This window comes from Empidonax traillii, unplaced genomic scaffold (assembly GCF_003031625.1).
Source record: "Empidonax traillii isolate 1590-97213 ecotype Southwest subspecies unplaced genomic scaffold, ASM303162v1 scaffold385:size1130455, whole genome shotgun sequence".
Lineage (NCBI taxonomy): Eukaryota > Metazoa > Chordata > Aves > Passeriformes > Tyrannidae > Empidonax > Empidonax traillii.
Window position 1 is genome coordinate 76,954 of NW_020955578.1, and position 25,077 is coordinate 102,030.

A 25,077-nucleotide genomic window follows, 5' to 3' on the forward strand; every position below is an offset into this window, starting at 1 on the left:
CAGGACATGCAACACAGCTTGCATACAAAGGGTCAATCCCATCTGCACATTGAGAACTTGCACATTTTGACAGCTATTTGCCCAGTGATTTTTTAAGAAAAATTTGTCTTATGCTACCACACTGAAGGCTTAAGAGGAAGAAATTTACCCTTAAATGAAAAGAGCCACAGCATCTGATCAAGAATTTTACACACTACTCACTGCAAAATTGACTACAATCCACCACATCAGAGCGCTAAGAAAACCAAAGAGTTAAAGATTTTAGCTTTACTATATCTGCTTACTTCTTCATAAAGTAATTTTATTTCACAGAATTTTGTGTTATTATTTTGTAATCAACTCCCACTATCCAACAGCATTCAGAGTCAGGTAAGTATCCTCTCCCATTCTTAATTTAATGCCTTAACACTGCCAGAAAGAAAGCAAGCAATCGCTGGGACATATGTTAAGCACAAAGACAGGAGAGATGGTTAATTTCTGCATTTTAAAGCCCACATCTATTATTGCCTTTTATTGCTTTTGACATATCTCAGATGTCTATAAAATCGAAACGAGTTCAATTCCTGCACTGTAGGCATGTGGCAGAAAAAAAAGATAATTCGATAGCACCCAGTAACACACAATTTCATTTCATTTCCATGCTTGTCAGATTACCCTAAATGGGACAGATCTCTCTACTTCTCTTTACCACCTGTTTGCTTTTGTTATTCAGGGACAGAAGGCATTAAGGACTAGAAAAAGCAGAGATCAAGTACTATCTCCACAGTTTTAAGGTGTGGAGCAAGCACAGGAGAGCAGTTTGAGAGGTGACTATGACTTCTGAAGGACTTGCTAAAAGTGTAATAGCAGCACTGCACCACTTAAATTTCATTCATGTTAAATTAATTAGTAATATTATTATTGCACCACAAGGTTAAACTGGAGTGGCTACAAAGCTTCCACTTCTGTTGACCAGAGAAGAGGATGGAAATTAACACCAGGCTTAGATGTACCCCCAGGACACTCAGTCCCAGAGCTGCAAGGGGGCATTTGCCCCTACAACGGTAGCACGGTGTGGTTAAAGCTTCACTGTCCATCATTCTAAATATTAGGCTGCTGTACACCTACTTACTAGTCTAGGTTTTCCTACTTTATACATACCCACGACTTGTATGTAAAGAGAGGGGTTTTGGACTGATATGTTGCTTATTTTTTTGTTTAGGATGTTTCTGTTCTGATTTCCCTTGTTTTGCTGCATCTTCTGCTGGTTTTTGAATCGGTTCTTCCCTCTTACTCTAAGGCAAAGATAATTTTAAAAATACCATATTAGCTAACAATCTGAAAACCCTCATATTTCTTTTTGACATCAAGCTTTTGCAAATAGTTAATTTTATGTTAGTGTTAGCTATTTTGCATATTTAATACAAACAAAAATATCACATTGCTTTGTTAATACAAAAATAAACTAACAAAATGCCAAAGCTAAGTCTCTGAGTACAACGTTCAGTTAGTTAGATGATTCATTTGGTACACTTCACAAAATTACCATGAAACACGGAAATGAAATAATACAATACCTGCACATTCTAACCTGAGTCCAAAAGGCAATTTTTTTTATTTCCTGCCATCATGTTTTACAAATATGAGATTGATTTGTTTGGTTTTTACATGAAATATTCTTTTCTCCTGATTTATTTTATTCTGGAAATCTCATGCATGACTTCTGATTCTGCTAGAGATCCTCACAGATACTGTTCAAATTCAAGGAAAAAAAAATCCCACCAAAATCCCCCAAAACCCTTTCAATATACTAATCAGAGAAGAGATACTGGTATAAACAACAGATTTTTTGGACACTTTCACCAAAATTCCCTTCTCATGACTTCTCTTACTTCACTGTATTAGTTGTTCTCAAAAAACAACCCAAAATTGCAATATTAAAACCAGATAAATGTTTCCTGAAAGCCTCAGGCTTTTCAAGCTTCCATTGTATCTGCTAAAAGAGGCAAAAGGGGATATAAAATTCCTCGTGGGGATTTAAAGCACTGGGTAGGTCTGAGTTTTATATGACAAAACCTCCAAGCCAACATCACCTCAGAAGTACCAAGGGCTTTAAACTAAGCCACAGGCCCTGCATATTAAGTACTCGTTTTGCTCAGTAGTGGCCCTAGGGAACATGTTGTCTGACAGTGGCATCTTCTGTTTGATCAGGAACAGAGATGAGTAGTGAGGAGACTCATTTGTGGTCCTTGTACCTTTAGGATGGTTAGCTAGCCTGCAGTTTAGACAACACTACACTTGGCAGCTTGCTACAAAAACAAACATTCATACACCCCCCTTGTAAAACAGGTTCAGTCATGTACTCCAAATTGCTCTCGCCTATTTTTAGAAGGTCTCAGTCTGAAACAACTCCATTTCATTTCATGTATCTTGTAAAAATGACATGGGCATGTTTCCTAAATGTCCACTTAAGTCTGCACAAGTCAACAGCAAGACAAGGAAATGCAAGACAGCAAAATTTTCATAAAAGACATTTTAATATTTAAAATTTACTTTAAAACATGTTTTAAAATTGTTGGTTTAATGTCTTTTAAAAAAAGAACTTTAAAACTGTCTTTTACTCTCACAAAAGACATTAACATTTTGAACTGAGTAACAGAATCTACACAGGCTACACAATGTCCTGTTATAGCCCGATACAATTACTTACCCTTTCAACTTATCACCACAGATTAACTGTAACCCTTCCTGCATGTATCTTCAAATGACAACTATTGGCTGAAAATCAGTTCCAACTGTGACAACTTTCATACATCAAAATTACTTTTTCTTTACACTATCTCTAATTTATGACATCCAAAAAGTACCAGACCTTTCATTTAGCCCTCCTGACACCAAGAGACAACACTGATACCAATGAGAGTATAAATCAGAGATTTAGACTTCAGACACTGTCCTAATAACTAAAAACAAAGTTTCAATTGGAAATAAAAAAATTAAATCTTTAAAAAAATAAATGAAACCACTTGAAAACTCAGAAAAAAACACACTTAAAATTCCATTGTAAACTGAAAAAAATGAACTACAGAAACTACATAACCCACTACAGAAACCCCAAGGAGCAGAGCTGTACAGTGTTATTTTCAGTCTTTTATAACAAAACCACTATTTAAGTCCAGTGTCATTAGTAACATCTCTACAATGTAACTAAAAACTTTCAAAATAAACCCACCCCATTACAGAATAGATCAAAACTATATAAGTACTACTAAAGCCTTTCATTCGGGGAAATATTTACTTGTTCAGAAACCGGAAATTCTTTCTCTTCTGAAACACCTCTCTCTTGTTGCCCCTTAACAGCAGGAGACCCTTTGAAATTTCTCTCATATGCAGCTTCAGAAGTAATTGCAGGAGATTTAACCATAGGTGTGGATTTCCTTGTGTTGCAAATAACCTTGGGGAGAGAAGGAAAACAAAGAAAAAAGTGAGATTTGCTTACCTCGATGCTAAATTTTCAAAATCTGTTAAATGATTCATGCCAATATCCTCATGTATCAGCAGAGGGACAGTCATCTGTACAAATATAACATGTGCAGACTAATGAACTTGTAGGACCAAATCCAAGAAAAATTTAATCTGATGAAGATAAATTTAAAAGTGATCAAGTCAGACACAGTTAAATCTGTGATCAAATGCTGTTCTTACTGAAGTTTACTATCAAGAGGTTTTGTTTATTTGGGAAGACAGTTCACCTTCAGAGTTATACGTACAAGAGTCCTCAGTACATGTCAAGTCCATAAGTAACAGACAACTGCTCTGTGTTCTAAAGCTAGATGCTTAGGGTTGGGTAAATTAAAATCCAGTATTTTCCCATCAATATAGCATTATAAACCAGGGTAGAGAATTTGCCTGATATGTGGTCATGTATCAACCCTTCAGGGGGTGTTGAATTTAAAGACCATGCCATATGTGACAAGCATACATTTTCCTCAGCTTTGCTATGAGAACTTGGGTCTGACCTATAACCTAACTTGGATGACTGAGATTTTCACTGAATCTCTTCAAAGGAAAAGTACTGTCATTATTCGGTTTTCAGGTATATTCTCTGTCACATCAACATCAAACAACATTAATTTGTTAATATGTATCATTTTTATAATGAAATTTTCTCTAAGTTCTATTTATCCACAGATGTATAGTGCCTACAGACTTATTCTCACTGCTTCTTATTCCGAATAAGCTACGAAAAAAAAGTTTGCTATCTTAGATTTCGAAGTCTATCCTCTGAAAAAGGCAGATTCACAAGCACCAATAATGACATTATCAAACTGATTTCACACAAAATCAAATGGAATTCTCTTTGAAATTTTCCGTAAGGTGACTTTCTGGGACCTGCCTCTTTCTCAAAAGGTTTTTTGACTCCTACACTACCGTCACACATTTCAAAGAGTTCTCCTTGGATAAGGGACTGCTGGGAAGCATATCTTGTAGTAAATCCACCTGCTTGGCACTTCAACAATTACAGTGACTGATCTCAGGTATCAACATTTACTTCCCCTGAAAGCTGTTACTGAAAAAATCTGCTACCTGTGGATAAAAAGAGAGAGTGCACCATCTCTAGTAATTCTACTAATAGAAGACAAAATAAAAGCAGAAGTACCTATTTTATACTATAAAATGACCAGAAGACAGACCAAGTCTCTCAAGTCCCAATCCCAGTAACAATTAATTGAAAACACAAAGTAGTCTCACAATCAGTTACTCTCTGCAGTCTGACTAGAAATAGCATTTTCAACCCTAAAAACACTCAAAAGCTCATGATATGTATTAAAATGCCAGAAGAGTATCTTAAAATTGGAAGACTCCACTTTTAAATATAAGCTGTTCTCATGAAAGAAAAAAGAACACTGCAGGGATGCATTTTAGGGCTTAGAAGTACATGTGCACAGAGATGGAGACTGAGAATGAGAAACTGTGGCAACACAGGTAAATGCAAAAACACACTAATGCAAACAAGAAAATGGTCCCCGAAGAAAGAATAAAGTACAATCAGGCATAAGAAGAACAAATAATTAGACCTGACCACAATAAAGAATCACATGGAAACAAATCCCATTATAATGCACTTTTGTACAGTGAGAGAGAAAAAAAGAAATCATGTAACAACATTAAAGTTTGTTGTTCCCCCAAAAAAGGAAAAACACAAATCTTGGAAGGTAAGCAACTTTGCGGATACATAAAAGAAAGTATTAATTTACTGTTTGGATTGTTTAAAGTTACCTGTTCAGCTGCAAGTATTGGTGACTTTTCATGAGGACTCTTCCAGACAAATTGGCTTTGATATTCAGAATTTCTGGGGAAAGTATTTAAACGTGAAATATTCAAGTCTGCTTTCCTCTGAAGGGCTCTGTGAAGCTGATAACATAAAAGAAGAAAAAAAATAATAATCACTGTTTCCTTTCCTACAGTGTTTTACAAGTCAGACACCTTTCAACACACATTCAAACCAATGGTTGGGGTTTTGGATTTATGAACAAAATTAATGCAAAGTACAGTTTCTCATTACAGTCCTCAAGCCTAAAAAGTCTACATATTATTGGCTAATTTAATTGAAAACAACAGTGATGACACATGAAGAGTGGATTCCTATTGAATTAAGTAGCACCAAAATCTGATCTCAAAAGTACTGCTCTCCCCACAGAGAAGCTACAACATAGAGTATCAAAATACACAACTGAAGAAAGAGTTAGACAAGAGAGTCTGAGCACGTGCGTGAAAATACTGTTGGCAATTTTTATACTGGTCAATTAAAAAAAAAAAATCCCTTACCCCATTACTCAACTTTTCTAATTCCTTTTTCGGAGATGAAAATGCTTCATTTTGATTTGGTGGAGCTTCAGGGGGTGATTTCTTCATGTTGTTATTCTCTGCAAGGGCAAGAGCTGTTTGACTGCTAGAATCTACCAAATGTGACCGAACTTTTGGGAGGAGTCTGGGTCCTTCTAGTGTTTCAATTTCTTCATGATTCACATCATTATTGTTGTGGTCTGTGTGCAACTCTGCACCTTCAGGTTCAAGTGGGTCATTCAAATCACAATCTGCTGTCCATTCAAAGGACTTCGAAATCTGTGGATCATGGTAAGGTACCCTTCTCTTGGAAATGAATTTTGGTTCTCTCGTGATTCCTGAAAAATAACACATTAGGTTTAACAAAATCATTCTGTTGAGGGCATAATATCACTCTGTTACAATAATAAAGTGAAAGTTCATCATACAACTGATTATTAGAAAGCAGTATTTTAGTATCTTTGAGCAATGACAGACTATGAACTATGGGCATGGCTGCGAAGTTCTGTGTTATTTCATATCTGAAAACGACTTTCCACTAAAAAGACAGGAACATGGTGCTGCAGGTGAATATTGGACAAAACCCTACAGAGCAAAACTGTCCACAGGACAATCTTATGCAAGTTGATTCTGGGAGATGAACAAGAAGAAAACTAACACAACCACTGAAAAGAAGATGGCTAACGCAGATAGAGAATAACCAACCTGCAGCAATAAATTAAGCTATAAGCACTTCTCACTATACATGCACAACATACCTTGCTCAATGATTGTGACATATCCCCATCCACCTTGCAATTTAGGACCATCTCAGATACCTGGTGACTTTTTACAGTATGAACACAAAAACATTTCCAAAAATAGAAAAATACTGTATAAGAAAACCAGGTATCAAGTTATTTTTAAGAATTGCTGGCCTTTATATAGATAGGTGAAAATAAAATTACCCCACCACTTTAAGAAGAGTATTGAAATGACTGAACATATTCAAAAAGTTAATCCACTTCAAAGTGCCCAGCTGTGATGGAAAAGTAAGTGAAAGTCATGCCTTAAAGAAATACTTTCTAGAGGAGAGAGAGAGAGAGACACTCCTATCTCACGAAGAAGCAACATAGACAGAACCTACAATGAAAGGTATACAGAATGTCTGGATGTCTGACTATACGTAAGGGGACAGGAAATAATTCCAGTGGCAAAACACCGGAAAATTAGCAGAAACAATCTGTGAGCACCTGCAGTTGTGAACTTTCTGCGGTGATGTTCCAGGCGATTCCTAAAATTGCCAACTATGTGTTTCAACAAGAAGAACCATAACTAAATTACCAATAACAATCTGCCAGTCCTATGAGGTGTCAAAAGTTCCATTTAAAGATATAGTGGTTTAATGGTGGGAAAAGAAAATTAACACAAATATATAGAAAAACTAACCAAGCATGCACAAAACCACCACTACAACATCAGAAAGAGGAGGAACTGCTGTATTGCTAACTCATGAGTTTAGTGCAAGTCTTGTAAAATTTGCAGTTTTGTTTGACTGGAAAATAAGCATAGATTGCAATTTTAAAAACAAGTTGGCGTGTTTGGACGCTTAAGCATTTCAGAATTCGTGAAAATTATAGTTCTCAATACAAGCACCCACACACAGACCCATGTGCTAGGGAAAGCAAGGTTAAAGAAAGATATATTTTGCAGTAATGGAAGAAAGCACTAATACACATAAAGCATAATCTTTAGTAAGATTAAATTATTTAGTGAAATTTCTTCCATCTTGACTAAAAAAACCCTACTCCCAGTAGTTGGTTCCTAATCAGTAGACAATAATTTAGAACACTTATCATATTGTAGGAATCAATACACTGTACTCTTAATTACATAGACTGCATAGTGCAGTTGCACTGAACTGTGTAATTAATTTTTTTTAATTTGCCTCGTGCCACTACGATAATTGCTATTTTTTACTACTTCTTTTCAAAGCGTCACAGCTCGCATCACTGTCCATCACTTATTCCTACTCAACTCCCTACAGGTCTTTCCATCCAGATGCTATTTCGTTTGTTTTCTACTTCCTATCCCCACATCTATCTCCCTGCCATGACAATGCCTGCAATCCTTAAGTCCTAGACTACAGCATCACAAGCTTTTCCGTTTAATGATTGCCCTTTTCTTTCAGCTAGCTGTACCTGTTAGTCTTCAGAACAATTTTACATTGTATCAAACCTTGTCCCAAGTTAGTCTCACCTGAAATACCGAATTCTATTTACTGTTTCCATACACCATAGGTAACCCAGTATCATCCTCTGCACAGCCTGTATGGGTTAACAAGGCAACTGTCTGGGCTTTGGCTTATGCTGCCAAAAGTCAGAAACTACTTTTTTTCAGGGTTTATATAAATAGCACTAAAAGTTTCAGTGTGGCAAGAAAAAATACGGAGTTAAAAAACATATGTGAAATAATAACCCAGGAATACACTTTTAACTGTACAAAGTGCACGAACTGCAAACACAACCAGTTACTGTGGCCATGCACTCATCACAGCAAACCTTTCTGGGCCTTGGCTGCAGTCAAGGCACGCAGCTTCCACGGGCGCTTACCAAACTGATCCGACCGCAGTCCTGCCCACAAGGATTTCTGCGGGCTACAAAATTCCGGGCTTCTCCATTTGAAGTTTCTCTTATATTCACTCAGTCCCTGCAGCAAACAGAGAGGAGTCTGTCAAGCCACCGGTGCATAATCCTGCTCCGCTGCTCCTGTTGGTAACAGATCTCCGAGAGGGAAAAACACCAACACGCTGATACGGGATAAGCTACGCCGGCAGGTTGCTCTGCATCTTCCAAAACCACCCCCATCGGAGAACAAAAACTACTGCATTTCACGCACCAAAAAATAAAAACAAAAACACAAAACCAAAACAAACAGACAAAAGAACAAAAACCCAACCCTTATTTACATCTTTAGGCATACAGTTTCAGGAACAAACACAGCCTGGACCCGCTGTCACCTGCACGACCGAACTGTTTATGTCTTTATTGGCCGGTGCCCGTGACGCAGGGGTCTCCCCTTTCCCACAGAATCGGCCGCACCCCCGTTCCTGCCGCCCCCCGGGCCCGCTGTCCCCTCCCGCCTCACCCCGAACCGCACGGGCATGGCTAAGCCGCGGCCACAGCCCCGCCGTTCGCGGGCCCGACACGGCCCGGCCCGGCCCGGCTCCCCTCGCCTCCCTTCGCAGGGCGCCTGCGCGGCGGCCGCCGCGGGCGGGACGGGAAGGCGCGGCCGCGCCGCTTCCCCGCCTGGCCCTCCCCTCAGGGCCCTGTTGGCCGGGGCGGCCGCCGCCTCCTCTCCTGGCAGCGCAGTCCTCGGGGCCGCGTTGTCCTTAATAAAAGCCCGATCCTGCAGCTGTGGCCGGATAATGGCGCTGTACGGCCAGCGCTGTGCGTGTGTGGAAGCACAACGGGGAGGTACCCAGTGCTAATGCAGCTCAAGGCCGGGGGGATGTTGAGCGCCCGGTTGCAGAAAAATCACGTGTTCATGCACGCAGCTTTGTTTTGGTACAAAAATAGCGTTTAGAGAAAGGAAAAAACAAGACTTCTTACCCTTCTGGAGCCTATGCGATGCCGTGCCAGCGGCTGGTCCGCCTTCGCCACCTCACCCGACCCCGCCACCCGGTCAGGAGATCCTAATCCACCTTCTTGTTCAGATCTTTCCTCGGGGGTCCCTTTTCTGATGGCCTTCCCCCTTTTAATCTCCATCCTGCCTGGCTATACTGTATATAAAAAAAAATTAAAATAATAATTAAAAAAATAATAACTGAGAGGGTGGTAAAAAAAGTGCTCGGATAGACGTAGTGACCCAAACCGGTCCAGGCAGTCTTGTTTACATCCCCGTTGCCCCTGGCTGCTGACCCTCCCCTGTGCTCCCTGTTAGCAGAGCCTGCTGCTGGTCGCTGATGCCTCTAGAGCTGCGTAAGCTCTTTGAGCAAGGGCTTTGTCACTTCTGTCTCTGCAAAGCACCCTGCCAGACGCGGGAGGAATGTCAGTGCCAGTCCCACCGACTCAAGCAGAGTTCAGGTCTAGTGGGACTCTCTGTAACTGGTGAGCAACAATTTTTTACTGCCGATGTGAGACAGAAAGCACCAATCTGTAATGAAAAGCTTGCAAGCAAAGTAAAATGTTCTTCTGCGATGTGAACGGTGGTGGAGGAACAGAAGAAATTTGCTGTGTTGATAGAATTTCCAAGTTTCACACATCTTTACTGAATTTCAAGATCATGACAACTATTTTTTTAATAATTTACTTCCTGATTACACTTGAAACTGCTAGGTCCACCAAATAAAGTAGTTTGTTTTGTTATTACAGTGATTTATTTTGTAATGTTCAAGGGGGTCTAGTTCAGTACATTTTCTACTTTTGTGCATTACTTTTCAAATGAAAAAGCCAGCTGGCAAATATCTTCTTCAAAATACAGATTCCAGGTTTGCCAGGAATCATCTCTCCTCTTTGATATATATGGAAACCAGGCCAAACATAATTTCAGTGAGGTTTTAGGGTGTTTTTCAATTACCATACTATAATAATGCTTTTATAGATGGTTTGGGGTTGTCTGTATTTGGAGATGAATTTGATTCTTTAGTGCAGAAACATAATAGTAGGACACATCCTGAAATGCAGATTATTATATGTATTAACAATATCTTTCTCTTTTTTCAAGATAAAATGCAATCAACTATCCTGAAACAAGGGAATTCACATTCCGCTCTATGCACCAATTGATTTAAATTGAATTTAAATAAATCTCCTTATAACTAATAGATAAGAACAGCTTATGTGGGTAAATATGGCAACCACTGAACTACCTGTATCTTTACCTCATGTTCTTTATCACTGCTGATGTATACCAGCCACTTCAGGTTCAGTGTGTACACATTGCTGAATATACAGTTATTCAAAGTTATATGATGTAAGAATGCTAAGATCCTTGGGCCAGTTACGGTATTTTCATATGAATGTTGAATAAATAATGAAAGCATAAAAATGGACCCATGCGTAGGAGAAGTCACATTGCATTCACAAACTCGCAGTCTGGAAAAGAAGGAAAAAATTGTTTCCAGCTTTCTGGAAAATGAACTATCTGCAACTGATGTAAATGTGCATCCCTGAGTAACTGGTCTGTATCATTTACTGGTTCCCATTGTTTTAAAAAACACAAGCATTTAAAGCTTATGTTGCTACATAACACATCTAAGTAGTTTTGAATTCAAGTCACTTCACATTTCTGTAACACTTGAGAGGTTGACTGTCTTCCTCCTTTTTTTCCTATAAAGCAAATGTAAGTATTTTAATTTGCCTTGCTGATACTTACTCCAGATTTAGATCTTTTTGTTGCTATTCTCCAAATGAATCAAGAGATGTGGTTTCTTTTTGTAAACCACATATGAAAATTCTTTTGATTTTTTATGTGTATAATTTCAAATGAGTAATTTGTGAGCTATAAATTTTTCATGTTGTTTCCTTTGCCCATTAGCTTCACTACTTCTTGCTGCATGTCCAGACCTTTATCTTTGACCCTTTCTGACTCTTGACCCCAGCTTTCTTGAGTCCTGACTTCAAGTGCTTGAGCAGCTTTCACTTGAACTTCAGCCTGTGGATAGCTAATTAGTAGGTCTAACTAAATAGGGACCTTCCTATGACCTGTTTCTCTTGCTGCTTGTAAACTCATATACCACAGGCAACCCTGCCTTAAAGAGCTGATAACCTGAAGTCTCTTCTTTTTGTTTAACATGGGTGGTCTCTCCTGCCAAAACTCAGAGCATGATGTATCAGCAACCCTCCCTCCAGCCAAAGAAGGCTAGATGCAGCTTGCTGTGAAGCCTGACAACTCCACTCCATGTGTCAGCCTGAGGGAAGCAAATGAGAGCAATGCAACTTGTTTTCTACCTCCAGAGTCTGTAGCCTCTGGCACCCACTGGTACAGGAACAAAGGAGGAGCAGTAGCACAGCTGGCCTGGCACAGGTCCCATAGTTTTACGCTTAACAGCAAAAGTTTCTTGTGCAGACTTGTCCTAGCTTATTTTACAACTCATTTAGAAACTGCAGTGTTAAAACTACTTTAATTTTAGAACTCATTTCAATCCCCTTTTCAAGTGACTGAGCTGATGCAGCAGTCATTAAAGGGCACTGTTTTGTTGCTTACAGAGGTCTGGATTTGAAGATATCTTGGCTTCATGTCCTTGAGCTTGGCAAAAGCATTAACCCTTATCATCCTAAACTAGTCTGTCTCTCTGGTACAATTTCATTCTGAATTGCAGAGAAGCCTATATAGTTCTTCTTTACAACTGTAAAAGAAGTCATACAGTGAACATGAAATACGGACAGATAGGTCCAACTCTCAATCCAGCATCTACTTATTTGTGCACTGAATGCTGTCCTTAGGGCAAAACACTGTCAAAAGTGATGGCTGCCTTTGAGAACTTACTTTTTAACCCCAGGGCCAGACACAGACAGCAGGGCTTTCCATAACCAGGGGCTGCCAACCTCTGTGGCAACCCAGAGTGATCTTGAAACTCTAAAATGTCTCAGATCAGACCACTTTTGAAATCAGCATCCTTAGACTGTGATTCCTCCGTCTTTAAAGTGAGAATAATGAGACTCCTAACCATAGTTTGGTATCTCCTAATAAGGAGCTTTTTTTATATATATAAAAGCACAAGATAATTTTTGAATAGTGATTCAGGTTCAGAAGCAGAACAGAGTGTGTGTTCTGCTATGTCATATTTGTGTAGCTGATGCAAGGGCAACAGTGGCTAACTTAATTTTTTATATTAGAAGAAGGAAGGTAAGAGAGCATGTGTCATTTGATCTAATTCTGGTCTAACGTTTGCCTGAAGAACACAGTGAAACCAGAGCTGCTCATTCTTAAGCAAAGAACCTTGCACCCAGCTTGTAGATATAAACAGTGATTTCTGTTTCTGTAGGAAGCATAGGGCATTACTTTGTGATATTTGTGCAGTTCTATGTGCTCAGTCATTACCAGTCTACATGGCTGTTCATACTGTAGAAATAATCTCCTTTCTGTTTTTAAAGTGCAAAAGATTTGCACAGTGCAATAGCAAAATTGTGCAGTGCTGGCATAAATAATCTGTTCTGACAACCCCTCAGGGAGTAACTCCTGTTGGCAAGATGTGTATGTGTAATCCCAGGATGGTCTGATGCCCTGGTAACTGCACTGTAACAATGGAAAGAAGAGCTGGGCCTCTAGTACCTCATGGATTTGGTGGGCAGGCTCAGCTGGGTTGGTAAGGTAACGCAGCTCAACTTCAAAAGGGAAAGCAAAGCAGCTAACAGTCGTTGCAAGAGGGCCATCTGCTAGACGACCAAATCTCTCTATGATGTGTTAAGGAAACATTTTGTAAGAGAGGTGCTGAAGTTCCTACTGAATGAAACTTTTTTTCTTACTTTGCTCTACATGCCGTTTGGAACAATAACCTGTCATCACACATGCATACATCAGTAAGAAATCACACTTCCATGATGCTGACTCGCAGCCGTTTAGAAGGGAAGACTTATTAAGGGAGTGGCAATTAACCAGACTGTCTGAAGGAAATTGTCCTTTACATTTTTGAAGCCAGATGTGAGCAGCTCGCTCTCTTCCCTACTGCTCTGGGCAGCGTCCTTCAGGAGGCGGACAGATAGAAGTCTATTTCAACAGCCCTGTAGGACAAAATGAAAATGTTCAAACAAGTTCAGGTTTTGTATGTTTTGGTCAACACAGTTCATCTGGCAGCACTGTGGTAAAGGAACGTCTAAATATTGTTCCTGCTTTGGTAACAGTGATCTGTCAGTGCAATTCGCCACAGTGTCTGTCATCTGTGCTGATATCTGTATCCATTCTCTAAAAAAAAGGTGGTAATCCAATAGAGTCAAATTATGTAAACCTGCTGTGGTTTATAGTACAGAAAATTGAAAGAGGCATTATTAATAGCTTCAAATACACTGTACCAGTAGCTGTAACAGTCTTGAGGACAGACTAGTAAGGAGACAATCAAAGAAGAAATAACTTCAGCACCCAGTGCTGAAAAAGCCAGTGGCATTTTCATAGATCATATATTCTTCCTCCTTTTCAGGAACCCATTCCCTGTATATAGAAGGGCTAGCTCCTCACAGATAGCTTGTTACACCCTTTCCCTTACTGGTGGCATCTGGAAAAGTTACATATTCTGCTGCAGGATGCGTTTCTTGGGTCACTGCAGCAGCTTATGGTGAGGGTTTTCTCAGAGACACATAATTATTTTTATGAAGGGGAAGTACTTCTCAAGATCCTGAACCATATCAACTTTTTTATCTGTCATTTTATCCATTAACCCTCTAGTAACTGCAATGCAAGTCTCCTTCTTGTTCTTGTTTTCTTTTTTTAAGTAAAGTGTCATCAGAGGGCAAGTGCTTACTGGTACTGCTTGCTCATATACCTTTACTAAACACAGATCAGACTTTGATTCTTCTTTTTCAGTGTGTGCCTCTTTCCTCCTGACTCCTACCAGCCCATAGGATTGATAATGCTCCAGCAGTTACATATGCAAACCTACCTTTATTCACAAACTACAAAAACTGTTAGGTATTACCGTGCCAGCTACATCACATCTCGGAAAACCAGATGTGATGTACACAATTACTTGACTAGATCCACTGCCTTCTAATAAGGCATTGATTGAGGTACCGTAGCAGATGTTCCCAAATTGTGTTCATGCATTCCCCTCAAGTATGTATACTTTGCAGCCAGGTATATGACCTGTTGTCACCAGCACTGCTGCCACTGGTGTCCCTGCCAGTGATGGAACATGGCTTTAAAAGTTTGTGAAAGCCAAATTTAGAAACTTGCCTCCCCTCAAAGAGTGCCGGTAAATATAGATAAGCAGGACATCTGAGTGCACCCTGCTCTAGCTGCCCTTAGTTGATAGCCAAATTTGCAAGTAGGCAGGATCTTACAGTCCTGGACTGCCACGTGCCCAATGAGCTCCTTGTTTTCCTGGCCTTTGTCTGCGATAGGTACACACACATCAGCTGGTGTACACGTTTCTTACCCGTATTTGGTTGCAAGGAATATGAGTGTGTACCTGGTTCTGACACACGGTTCTGGCTGTTCCCAAGGATGAGAGCTTCTGAACACTCTCTATAAGCCTTTGGTTACTGCAGCTCAGCTTTATAGTTGGAATTATGTTAGCCATGTATATTCTATCCATACCACGCCAGTTTTATGCCTGACTAGGTATTGCCAGTTCCCCTCAGACAATATAAAGCCAGTATAAATAACCAACTCTGTACTTTGCATAATTCACCAGAAGTGCCATCATGTGCTCCTGCCCCATTCATTTGGACTGGTAGATGATCCAGTGCCACACAAATCAAATCGTAATGATCTTGTCAGCATGTCCTTACTAGAGCTGAAGTTTCGTAATTGTCTGAGCTTCACTGCCGTCTGACATAGATATAAGCACAAAGAAATCTTAATATTTACCAGTGCAGCTGTTTTCTACCTCCTTCCCCATCTGCAGCCCCCCAGGACACCATTCTAATAGTCTTGTGTAAACAGCAGTTGAAGTCCCTTCTACGGCAGATATGACATCACTGTGACACACATATCTCAAGTTTCTTAAAAAAATTATTTCCTCCATAATGCCCACCAGGGAAACTGAACAAGCTGAGAGTGTTCCTACAGTGCCTTATTCATCTCTGTCTGAAGACAACATCAGTCTTTGTGTGGACTGCGGAGAACGCAAGTGTGGAGTTACAGGCTGAGCCTGGCTCTACCCCTGGTGGTTCCAGGGAGAGGCCCTGTGGTCCCTATTGCTCTTTGTGGACTTGCTAATGGGATTTGCCGAATGCAAGACCTGTGTGGTTGTTCCTGACTTGACTCTTTCCCAGCTAAAAGAAAATGACCATATGGGCATATGAGGCCAGGCAGCAGCACTGTCCCTCAGGTGAAGACTGAACTGGAAGCAGCTCCTCCAGGACAGGGCTGGGTCCCAGCTGTAGCCTCCCTGTGGCACTGCCTGGGGACCTCTGCCTTGGCTGCACTGATTCTGCATTGTCCCCAAGCCGTGGCAGCCAGACCTTATGCTGTGGGGTGCTCTCAGGACCTTTATAAAATAGGCACAGTTTTTACAGCTCCTCTGCACAAACATGATGCATGGTGCTTTCTAGTATTTCCTTTCAATCTGTATTAAAATCTAAAGTTACCGGTACTGTTGGAAATGAAAATGCCACCTAACTAGCAATCTGGTCCTTATCACAGCTGCTGAATCTCAGTACCAAAAAGTCAAGTTTCAATCAATTTACTCTTGGATGCCGTTTCAACTTCAGATAAACCAAAGCTTTCAGTACTTAACAGCTTTTAGAAAAAATATGCAATTAAATATGATACTTCGGATTCATTTCAAAATACCTGACTTGCTGTGGTACACTTCCAAAGATAATTTCAGTAGGGTTTTTCTTTCTGTGACACTACCTGGAACAAAATCCTGCAATTTCCCTCTCGTAAGTGGCTCCCACTGAAATTGATGGAGCAACCTCAAAGGTACTGCTTTGCAGGCCAAATCTAGACATGGGGTCATTGGCTGATCATCTCTGCTAAGAGATCTAAAAAGGAGTATGCATTGTAACCTTTTACGTTTTAGTCAGTGGCTTGAACCTGGCCCATGAGAGCAGTGGTTTGATGTCATTCATGGGGCTACATCATTCTCTAGTCATGAATTCTGGTGAAGCTTTTTCTCAAGTAGATAGACTGTCCCAGATAAATTCTAAATAAACTTCATTGTTTTTTTAATCTGGAATGGCAGCAAAAGGCTTTGTGATTGAAATATATACCTCCCCGTCTGCAGATAGATGAGCTGGGTCTCACCATCATTAGTTGCAATGAGCTGTCGAAATCCATCTCTTAATTACAATGTTGGGTGAAGAGATAAAGTTGTAACTGTCATGGCCTGAAAGTCCTGCGAATGTAAGCAAAAACATTCCTGATGACCTCAAGAGAAGGTAGAACCATCCTGCTCTGAAAAGAAGGATAGTGAAAGCATTAACCTGAAGAGCAATGTCATAGTGAATTAAAACCAACAGTGGCAGTACTTAATTGTTTTTAAAGGTTAGTTCAGGCAGGTGTTCCACCAATTCCACTTGCATAGCCAAATTAAAATACTCTTAGCAGAACAAAGCAGTTCTTCATCCCCACCAGGATGTAAAGTTGCAGGAAAGAAGCCGTGTGAGTGGTACATAGATTTTTAAATATATATTTTAAAATAGAAGTATGTAGAAAAGCCCTCATTCTTGTGGCTGACTGATGCTGGAAGTTTCCATTTGGGTTTGGATTTGAATATACAAAAAGGAAAGGTTAACATTTTCAGAATATCCCAGTGGTCATAATTTTTTTTTTAATGGGAAAATACCTCCCTGACTGCACAGTGTCCAGTGTAGCAGCATAGTAAATACAGGCCCTTTGTGACTAATTAACACCCATTTGCAACTGTTGGGGGCATCAAAGCAAGCAGAAAACTTATATTTGGAGAAAAGGGTCCAGGGCAAAACATTGCTTGCAGTGGGGCATTAACTTCCCACAGAATATTTTCTGTGGTGGATACAATATAATGTGAAAATATTTGAAAAGTTAATATTTCATAGGCAATCACCTGATGAAAAACCCCCACCTAAATTTTCCAATTGAAAGATAGGAGAGTCTCAGTCTGCTTTGATCTTATCAGAAATAGGACTTTATAGTACCGGAAAGAAGTTTGAAAATCTTGACTTGTTAATTGAAGAATTAACTTGACATGTTAATTGAACTAGCAATAGGATCCAAAAAGTTAATCCAGCTTGATTCCATTGTGACAACTAATATGTTGTTCTTTACTTTATAAAATGGGTATTTTTTTGTTTTCTCTCCATTGTGGGTCTTTTCTTTAAGTGTTGGTCATGCTGGAAGCCTCTGTGAAGTTTGTTGCCTTTTCAAAGTTATAAAAAATTATTTGAGATTTAATGTTTGATTTTTTTTCTGCTCCTGCCCAGACAGAGTCATCCTCAAACAAATAATTTGCTGTTAGAGATCTTCTGTTGCTTTCTATCATAGCATGCTGCATCTGTCTTGACTTTAAATTTAAAATGTAACTCTAATGCAGCAGCTCTTCCAGATGATTTTCCTCCCAAAAACCATCTGCATTTGCACCATCCACCTCTGATGCTCATTGAACACTGATAGCATATATTAAGACAGCTTAAAGGAGCCATATTTCTCACAATTCTTCTGTCTATAAAATATTTAATCCTCAACAAGTGATGCTTCTTAATTCATTTTTTACATTCACTGAGATCCATGGCTCATCTCTCAAACATAGTTCTCACTGTCTTTTGAACTGGGTTATTTAAGGAACACCAATTAAATCCCTAAAAGCTTTTATTGGCACAGTAGCATTTCTGTTACACTCAGAAGTTCTATTTTCTTCCTGGGTAATTTCAATGGCAGAAAGACTTGTTGGAAGAAGGATGTATGGCAAGGAATAAGACCAGGGACCACACATCACACAGACAGCAGGAGGACACAGACAACTACTGAGGAACCAGAGTAAAGGTTATATATTAACAGGAACATTTCTCAACAGTTTCTAACATTAGAATTCATAGAGGCTCTCACTATTAATTTAAAGCTAATCCAACAGTTTCCAGAAAAAAAGTAGCAGAAGTACCACATTTTCCTGTGTTCCTGAGAAGTGAAGCAACTCAGGATTTCAGATTTCTTCCTGCCTCCTCACCAGGGCAAGTAAAATCTTTGATCTCTGAGTGGGAACAATGCAGATTTTATGACATGACAGTTCCTCTGAAGACTTGAGTGCTGACTTTCTTTTCAGTATTGGCCTGAATCCATTAAACCTAAATGAATGCACAATACTAGAAATTTTCCACTGCAATCTATTCATTAAAACTGCAGTCTGTTCTGTCACTTGATCAGTGCAGAAAGATTGAAGTAAAAAGTTTCTTCTGTTGTGTTTTGGTCAATAAATCTGCTGGTCCAGATTCATTCCTGGTACAGCTCCAATTCGGTAATGTGGATAGATGTTGTATTTTTTTTTCTCCCTCCCTAAATTAAATTGTCCAACCAAAAAGATGACAAATCTTCAAAAGTACTTTCCATAAGCAAGGCTGAAAGTATCATTGAACAAAGACAAATAGAGGAATTTTAATTTAAAATTTACTGCAGGTTTGCTGACAACTGGTTGTTAAGCTAATCTATTCGATGTTACATTTAGACAATAATCATAAATCAAAGTGAAAGGCAAGATCAGTTAAATAAAGCTATTTAGAAACATTTATTTTCTCAGATATACTTTTCAGGGCTTCTAGGCAATGCAGACACTGTTGACAACTGCGTGATGACTTGGGCAGTTGCAGAAGTGGCAATGGTGAGAACTGCCAGATTGAAGCACTTCTCCATTCTTCTGTTTTATTACTGCTTTGCCTCTGGCTTCAAGACCCAGTCAGAGCCAGCTGGAGTGGGCAGGCAAATTTCCAGATGTTAACACATGCCTTTGGCATTTTCTTTCACCAAAGTCCAGGATATCATCTACAGTCTTCTAAGGGCTGATATGCGGTTTGGAGATGAAAGACAAAACTTACAGAGCATCCATCGTACTGCTTAATAACCTAGGACATTGTGCTTTTTTATTTGAAAGTATACTCTGATAATTTTTGGTTTTCATTAAGAGATGTGATAATCGCTGTCTGGTGTCTGACAATGGGAGTCGGCACGGTGGGACTATCACCACTAGGTGGCACGAACCTGATGCAGCAGAAAACGTCTCAAAAAATGCTGAAGCACTCAATGGTTTGCTGAACAGCTGCCATCCAGTAAGTGAAAAGACGACGACCACCACACTAACCATCAGCACAGGACTCGTCTGGAGAGTCCACTTCATTCTGGTTTGCCCAGCAGTCTTCTAGATAACAAGGGAAGGAGGATGTGCTTGGAACAGAACTTCTGTGTTGCCTCCTTCCCCAAAGGCAAAATGAAATCCATTGCTAATAATATGTTTTTTCTGTATTTCTGCAGCCAGGTATTTAAATCGCACATTTTTTTTCCCACTTGGAGCTGCAGTGATGTGGACAGCCAGGACTGTGTCAAAAAATTGAGGCCAGCTGGCTGCTGTGGTGGTCACATTCCCTTTGGCTGTGGCTGCACAGCTCCCTCAGTGCAACCCTGTGTCCAGGCCTCAAGGCTGTAAACTGAAGCATCCCAGCAGCACTTTGCCTCCAGGTCAGCACTGACCCTGCACTGCTGGTCTGGGCAGAGCTGCTCTCATGGTGTGTCCTCTGAGTGGGCTGTCAATCTGGAAGACTCCAAATGATGGCCATCCAAGTAGGTATTAGAGATCCCAAGATAATTCCAGTTAAAACAAGTGATCCTTAAGATTTGTTTTGGGATATGCACTCTAGTATACGGCTGATTTCTTATTCAGATTTGCTAGTATCTAATCCATTCCTTTCGGCGGGATTTCTAGATAAATATGGTATTTGATCTCTCCTAAAATGCAGGAAGTCTGGCCATGCTATTTATGACAAAAGAGACTGAGAACCACAGAAATACATTTTGGTTAGGCTTACAACTCTTAAGCTTTTGTGACAATTTATTTCTACAGCATCATAGATGTGGAAAGCACTTTAAATACACAGAATACATGTTTTAAATGTGTTATCATATATGCAGAAGGCACTCAAAGAAAATGGAAGGTCTTTGTACTAAAGCACCTATGCTTTAAATGAGATTAAGTGCAAGATAAGATGACAATAAACAAAGGGCTGGATGAAAAACTGGCAGTGGTGAACAGTCAGACTTAATAATATGACCATATCTTATTTCCTCCTCAGATTTTTTAATACAGTAAATTTATTGTAATAGGATTTCTGGACAGCATCCACTCTGAAAGCCTGTGTAGAACTTAGCAATAGAAGATTGTTTGAAAAAAAAATGAGGCACGTCAAAAGATTTTAAGGGAGTCTGAGGATGCAGGAAGAAAAAGATCAGAGACTATTTCTTTAAAAATATTTTTAACAATTCGCATTTCTCACACAGACAGCATGCTTTAATATATTACTCTAAGTTTCTGAGTCATTTGTGTCAAATGTGAATTTGTTTTGGTTTCCTGGAAGTTTGGTGCTACACCCAGACACTACAGTGACGAAATGTTACACACATAAAGCCAGTCAGAAGCTGCATGCAGGGGTAAGAGTGAGTTTCCTTACAGGAAACTTGGCTTTTGGCAGAAAACTAAGTTCTCAATTTTGGCAATGAGATTAGAACAGGGGGAATACCTTTTCATATATAACGTAGAGGAAAGCAAACTATTTCAGAGAAAAACTTAATTTTGCTAAAACCTGAGTTTTCATCAGCACAAGTTTCAGTCATCAATTCTCAAACATGTTTAAGGCATTTTGTGTATTCACACACTATAAGGACCTTGCCTGAGGAGGACTACAGTTTCTTTACACTTCCAAATTCTATGCAATTTAGCTACAGATTTAATGTGGACACTTAAAAACACATGATAACCAGAGAAGCCCTGAAGCTTGCACAGGGGCAGGAGCTTGCTCAAAGGCCTTTACTTGAAGCAAGCTTTCAGCTCAGACAGAGGTGTTTCACCATCCTATTTCCTTGTCTATGGAGTCAGAGCTTGGTCTCAACCCTATTTCCCATTGGCAGGACCCACCCCTTGTGAGGCACCAGGCTCCCAGGGCCCCACAGTAGTGACAGGGGCACAGCAGATGGAGGGAACAGCCCAGGGAGCAAACCTTGAAACAGTACCTACAAAGGCAGACAGTGAATTACGGGGTCACAGTATTTACCAAAGAAATTAATTTAAAAAATTAGAAAAAAAAAAAAAGCCTACCAGCCTTCATCAGGGATACATAACTAAAAATCTGCAAATTCAAAATATCCAGTATTCACACACTTCCTTTAAGAGAGGTGAGAATTTGGGCTGTTTCACAGACAATTGGTGTGTGCTAATTTTAGAGGTCAAAAGAAAGTCAGAGAGGGGCACTTTTTTAGTGCAGCTACATCCTGCAAAGTGCAGCACAGGACTTCCTCATAAAAACCTGCTTTGCCCCTTTCCAGCCCCACCCTTCACATGCCCCCACCCAGAGTGCAAAAAGATACAGCGTTTCTTCTATGCACAGCTTTCCTGAGCAAAATAGTCCATTTGTTAGTGTTGGTCCCATTATATTTAGATCTGTCTTACAAAGGAACCAAATCTTCCAGGGGCAATCTCTGGACTTACTAGATATTTTTCTCTCAGGTCTGTTCCAGATAAAAATCTATCTAGAGATCAGTAACTGGAAATCTGTTGTCCTAGAAGAAGCAGTTGGATTATTACTATTTTATATTCCTGAAGGAAACTGTTTTCTTATGTCAAAGTATTGCATGATAGTGCTGTCTGAGGTGCTACACCTAACATCTGCACTTGTTTCCATTAACTGTGAGTAAGCTGGATCAATATTCAAACACAGTCATTTGTTCTCTGTGATACCAAGCATCTAACAACTGTCTCTAAAACCTGGGTGGTTAATGTGAACCAGGCATCTTTAAATAGATCAGCTGGCCCACCCATGATTATAATCCTGAACATAAGGGAACATGTTTTACAAGGTCAATTCCAATTAAAGCTCCTCTCCCAGCCCAAATATCTTTAATCTCCAAAGACTACTTGTATGCATCATTTCACTTATGCAAGCCTGTTTTGTGATTACTTCCAATTACTTCCCTGCCCACGTAGCTTTCTCACCCTCATCCGTCACGGTTGTGAATACGCACATCGGGATGTAACTGGCCCTAGCGTACTACAGCTGCTTTCCTCAGGTGTTCCTTTGTAGAGCAGACCTCAGGATGTGATTTAATACTTGAGAACAAGCTGGCACGTGGGGGAAGGAACTGCTCAGATGATGATGCTTAGTAGATCATGTTCCTGCTATTTTAGTTACTAGTTTTACTTTTTTACTCTACAGTTTATTCACATGCATAAAGTTGCAGAGTTGTTAAAAAGAGCACAGGAGAGGGGTTTTTTTGATAGCAAAAATAGAATAAGATTCTAGTCTTAAAGATGGATTAGTGTCAAAACCCCTAATCTATACTGGGGGAAGGCTCAAATGTCAAGGGCAGATCTTGATCTTAATTCTCTGCATGGAAATCTGAATTAGCTCCACACTTTGTCAAACGTTTTGCAGGAAGCCTCACTGACAGCACAGTTTGAATCAAAGTGTTCAATCCAGGACCAAGAATTAAAATTTTTTTCCATCCCCTTTTAATTAAAAACCATGTTTTAAAATGTTAATACTGCAAAGGTCAATCAGGACACAGACCATAGTAGTATTTGAAGAGAGAAGAAAGGTATCTTTCTCCAAACTCTACCAAATTATACCGATTTCTTTCTTATTTTTCAACAGGCATATGAAATGATGGGCTTTGGCAACTGTTCTATGCCAGGAAAGGGGAGTGATTCCATCTGATTCAGTGTTTGCTTCCCTGCTTTTCCTCAGCCCCACAGTACAAAGGGAGGTGGGAAACAGCCAGTCTCCTGAGCTTGTTGCCCTCTCCCTGGGGAGCTCCCGTCCAGCACCAAGATGCCATGTACCCCTTGGCACACTGGAAGAGCAAAGGCAGGGAGAGAGGTGGCCAAGCCAGTGGTGCTTCGTCCATCTGTCGTCCAGTCCAGTGGGACACCCACTCCTCAGGAGAGCAGAGCAGCCTTCAGGCTATAACTGGCTTTTCCAAGACATCTCTGCTCAGCTTGGGTGTACCCAAAGATCAGACCCAGTGGAGTTATACCAGTATGCGAGAGAGCAAATTATGGTCCTGGCTCTTTAGTTTCATTGTTTTGTGTTGATGATGCAATATGACCCATTTGTTAGGAATAATAATGCTGCACTCAAATATGCTCCTCTCAGAAATAGCTTCTTCACAGGCTCATTAAGGGTGACTGTTTTAGAAAAACAAATGCATTTGCCTTAGTTCCTGAGAGCAAAATGACTTCAGGGTTACAGATACTCCTTTCAAACTGTACCATCTTGCTGATGTACTGCATGAAAATATTAGGTGGCATCATGCTGCATCTGAATGGTGCTTTTGGATGCACCATTTCACCACCTCCTCAAAAAACCCCAAACATCTAAAAACATACTTTTTAACAGATATGGTCTCCTTTTAAACAGACATTCCCTCCAGGACCGAGGCCTGGAGTTTGCTAGTGTGGGAATGTCACTGCACAGTATGCTGCAAGTGCAAATACCTTGAATTAAAGGTATGAATTAAAGAAAGCAAACATTAATCTGAAAAGAGATCCCTAGCATACACAGTACATTTCTAATCAGTGTTCATAAATATAACTGATGGTAAAGTAATCTTGCCTTTGAACTGATTGCTCTGATCAGATTTGGTTTTAATTGAGTTCAGATGTAAAGACTTTTTAAAAAGGATGCAGTACTATAGAAATAATTGGGATTTGTGTGCTTCCAGGTGGGATTGGGATTTTGAATTCTGAAAAGAATTTTGAAATTCTTTTTCTACTTCTCTCTGATGATTGTGTCACATATGTGAATTTCTAGCATATTTTTCTTTCTTTGGCATAGGAAGATGAGAATATCTGTATTAGTCCACCTCACCCAAAACACAAGAGGCCAGAAAGGCTTAACACATGAGTGTTCTCCTGCAGGTTTAGTCTCCATGACTTCTGCAGGTATAGCAAATCTAGCCCTAAGGGGGTTTCCTAGGAAAACTGGTGAAAACACGAGTAAGAATATCATAAAATGGTAAATGTTCTGGTACAACATCCACTTGAACATGGAAAGGTTTTTGGGAATGCCTTAGAAATTTTCCCTTGCCCTTACAACAGTTAATCTGAAAACTCTGCTGCACTGCTTCCCATCATTTTTCAATCTGAAAATTTTGTAAGGTCATATTAGAAAAGAAGAGGTACTAGAAAAGACATGCTATTAAATTTTTATAATTGTTATATATGCCTACACAACAAATTTAGGTTTTGAGGAGAAAAAGAACAAGCACACACATTTGAATGAAGCAATATAGTGTATGTTTCTCATCAAAGTTTGCTGCATTACGCATATATTTTCTACTTCTTACAAACAGTTCTGATCTTCACAGAACTTCCTACAGTGAGTGGGTTAGCAGGCAAACTGTACCTGAAATGTTATTCCCAATAAGCACACTTGATTG

The 25,077-nt window shown here is 39.7% G+C and overlaps 1 protein-coding gene across 9 annotated transcripts in view; it reads right to left on the reverse strand.

Moving 5' to 3' along the window:
- Positions 1 to 25,077, reverse strand: part of MDM1 (Mdm1 nuclear protein) — a 56,921-nt gene that overhangs the window by 14,657 nt on the left and 17,187 nt on the right. For 3 of the 9 annotated variants that reach the window (XM_027893263.1, XM_027893261.1, XM_027893259.1), the window contains exons 1-6: positions 9,417 to 9,597; positions 8,418 to 8,514; positions 5,809 to 6,164; positions 5,260 to 5,394; positions 3,278 to 3,433; positions 1,141 to 1,274 (exon numbers count right to left, since the gene is read on the reverse strand). In XM_027893263.1, coding sequence (XP_027749064.1) covers positions 1,141 to 1,274; positions 3,278 to 3,433; positions 5,260 to 5,394; positions 5,809 to 6,164; positions 8,418 to 8,514; positions 9,417 to 9,572 — 1,034 coding nt within the window. In that variant the 5' untranslated portion in view covers positions 9,573 to 9,597. Of the gene's footprint in view, positions 1 to 1,140; positions 1,275 to 3,277; positions 3,434 to 5,259; positions 5,395 to 5,808; positions 6,165 to 8,417; positions 8,515 to 8,952; positions 9,045 to 9,416; positions 9,598 to 25,077 lie in introns of those variants that run through there. The other 6 variants (XM_027893268.1, XM_027893265.1, XM_027893264.1 and 3 more) reach the window with 4 other exon arrangements.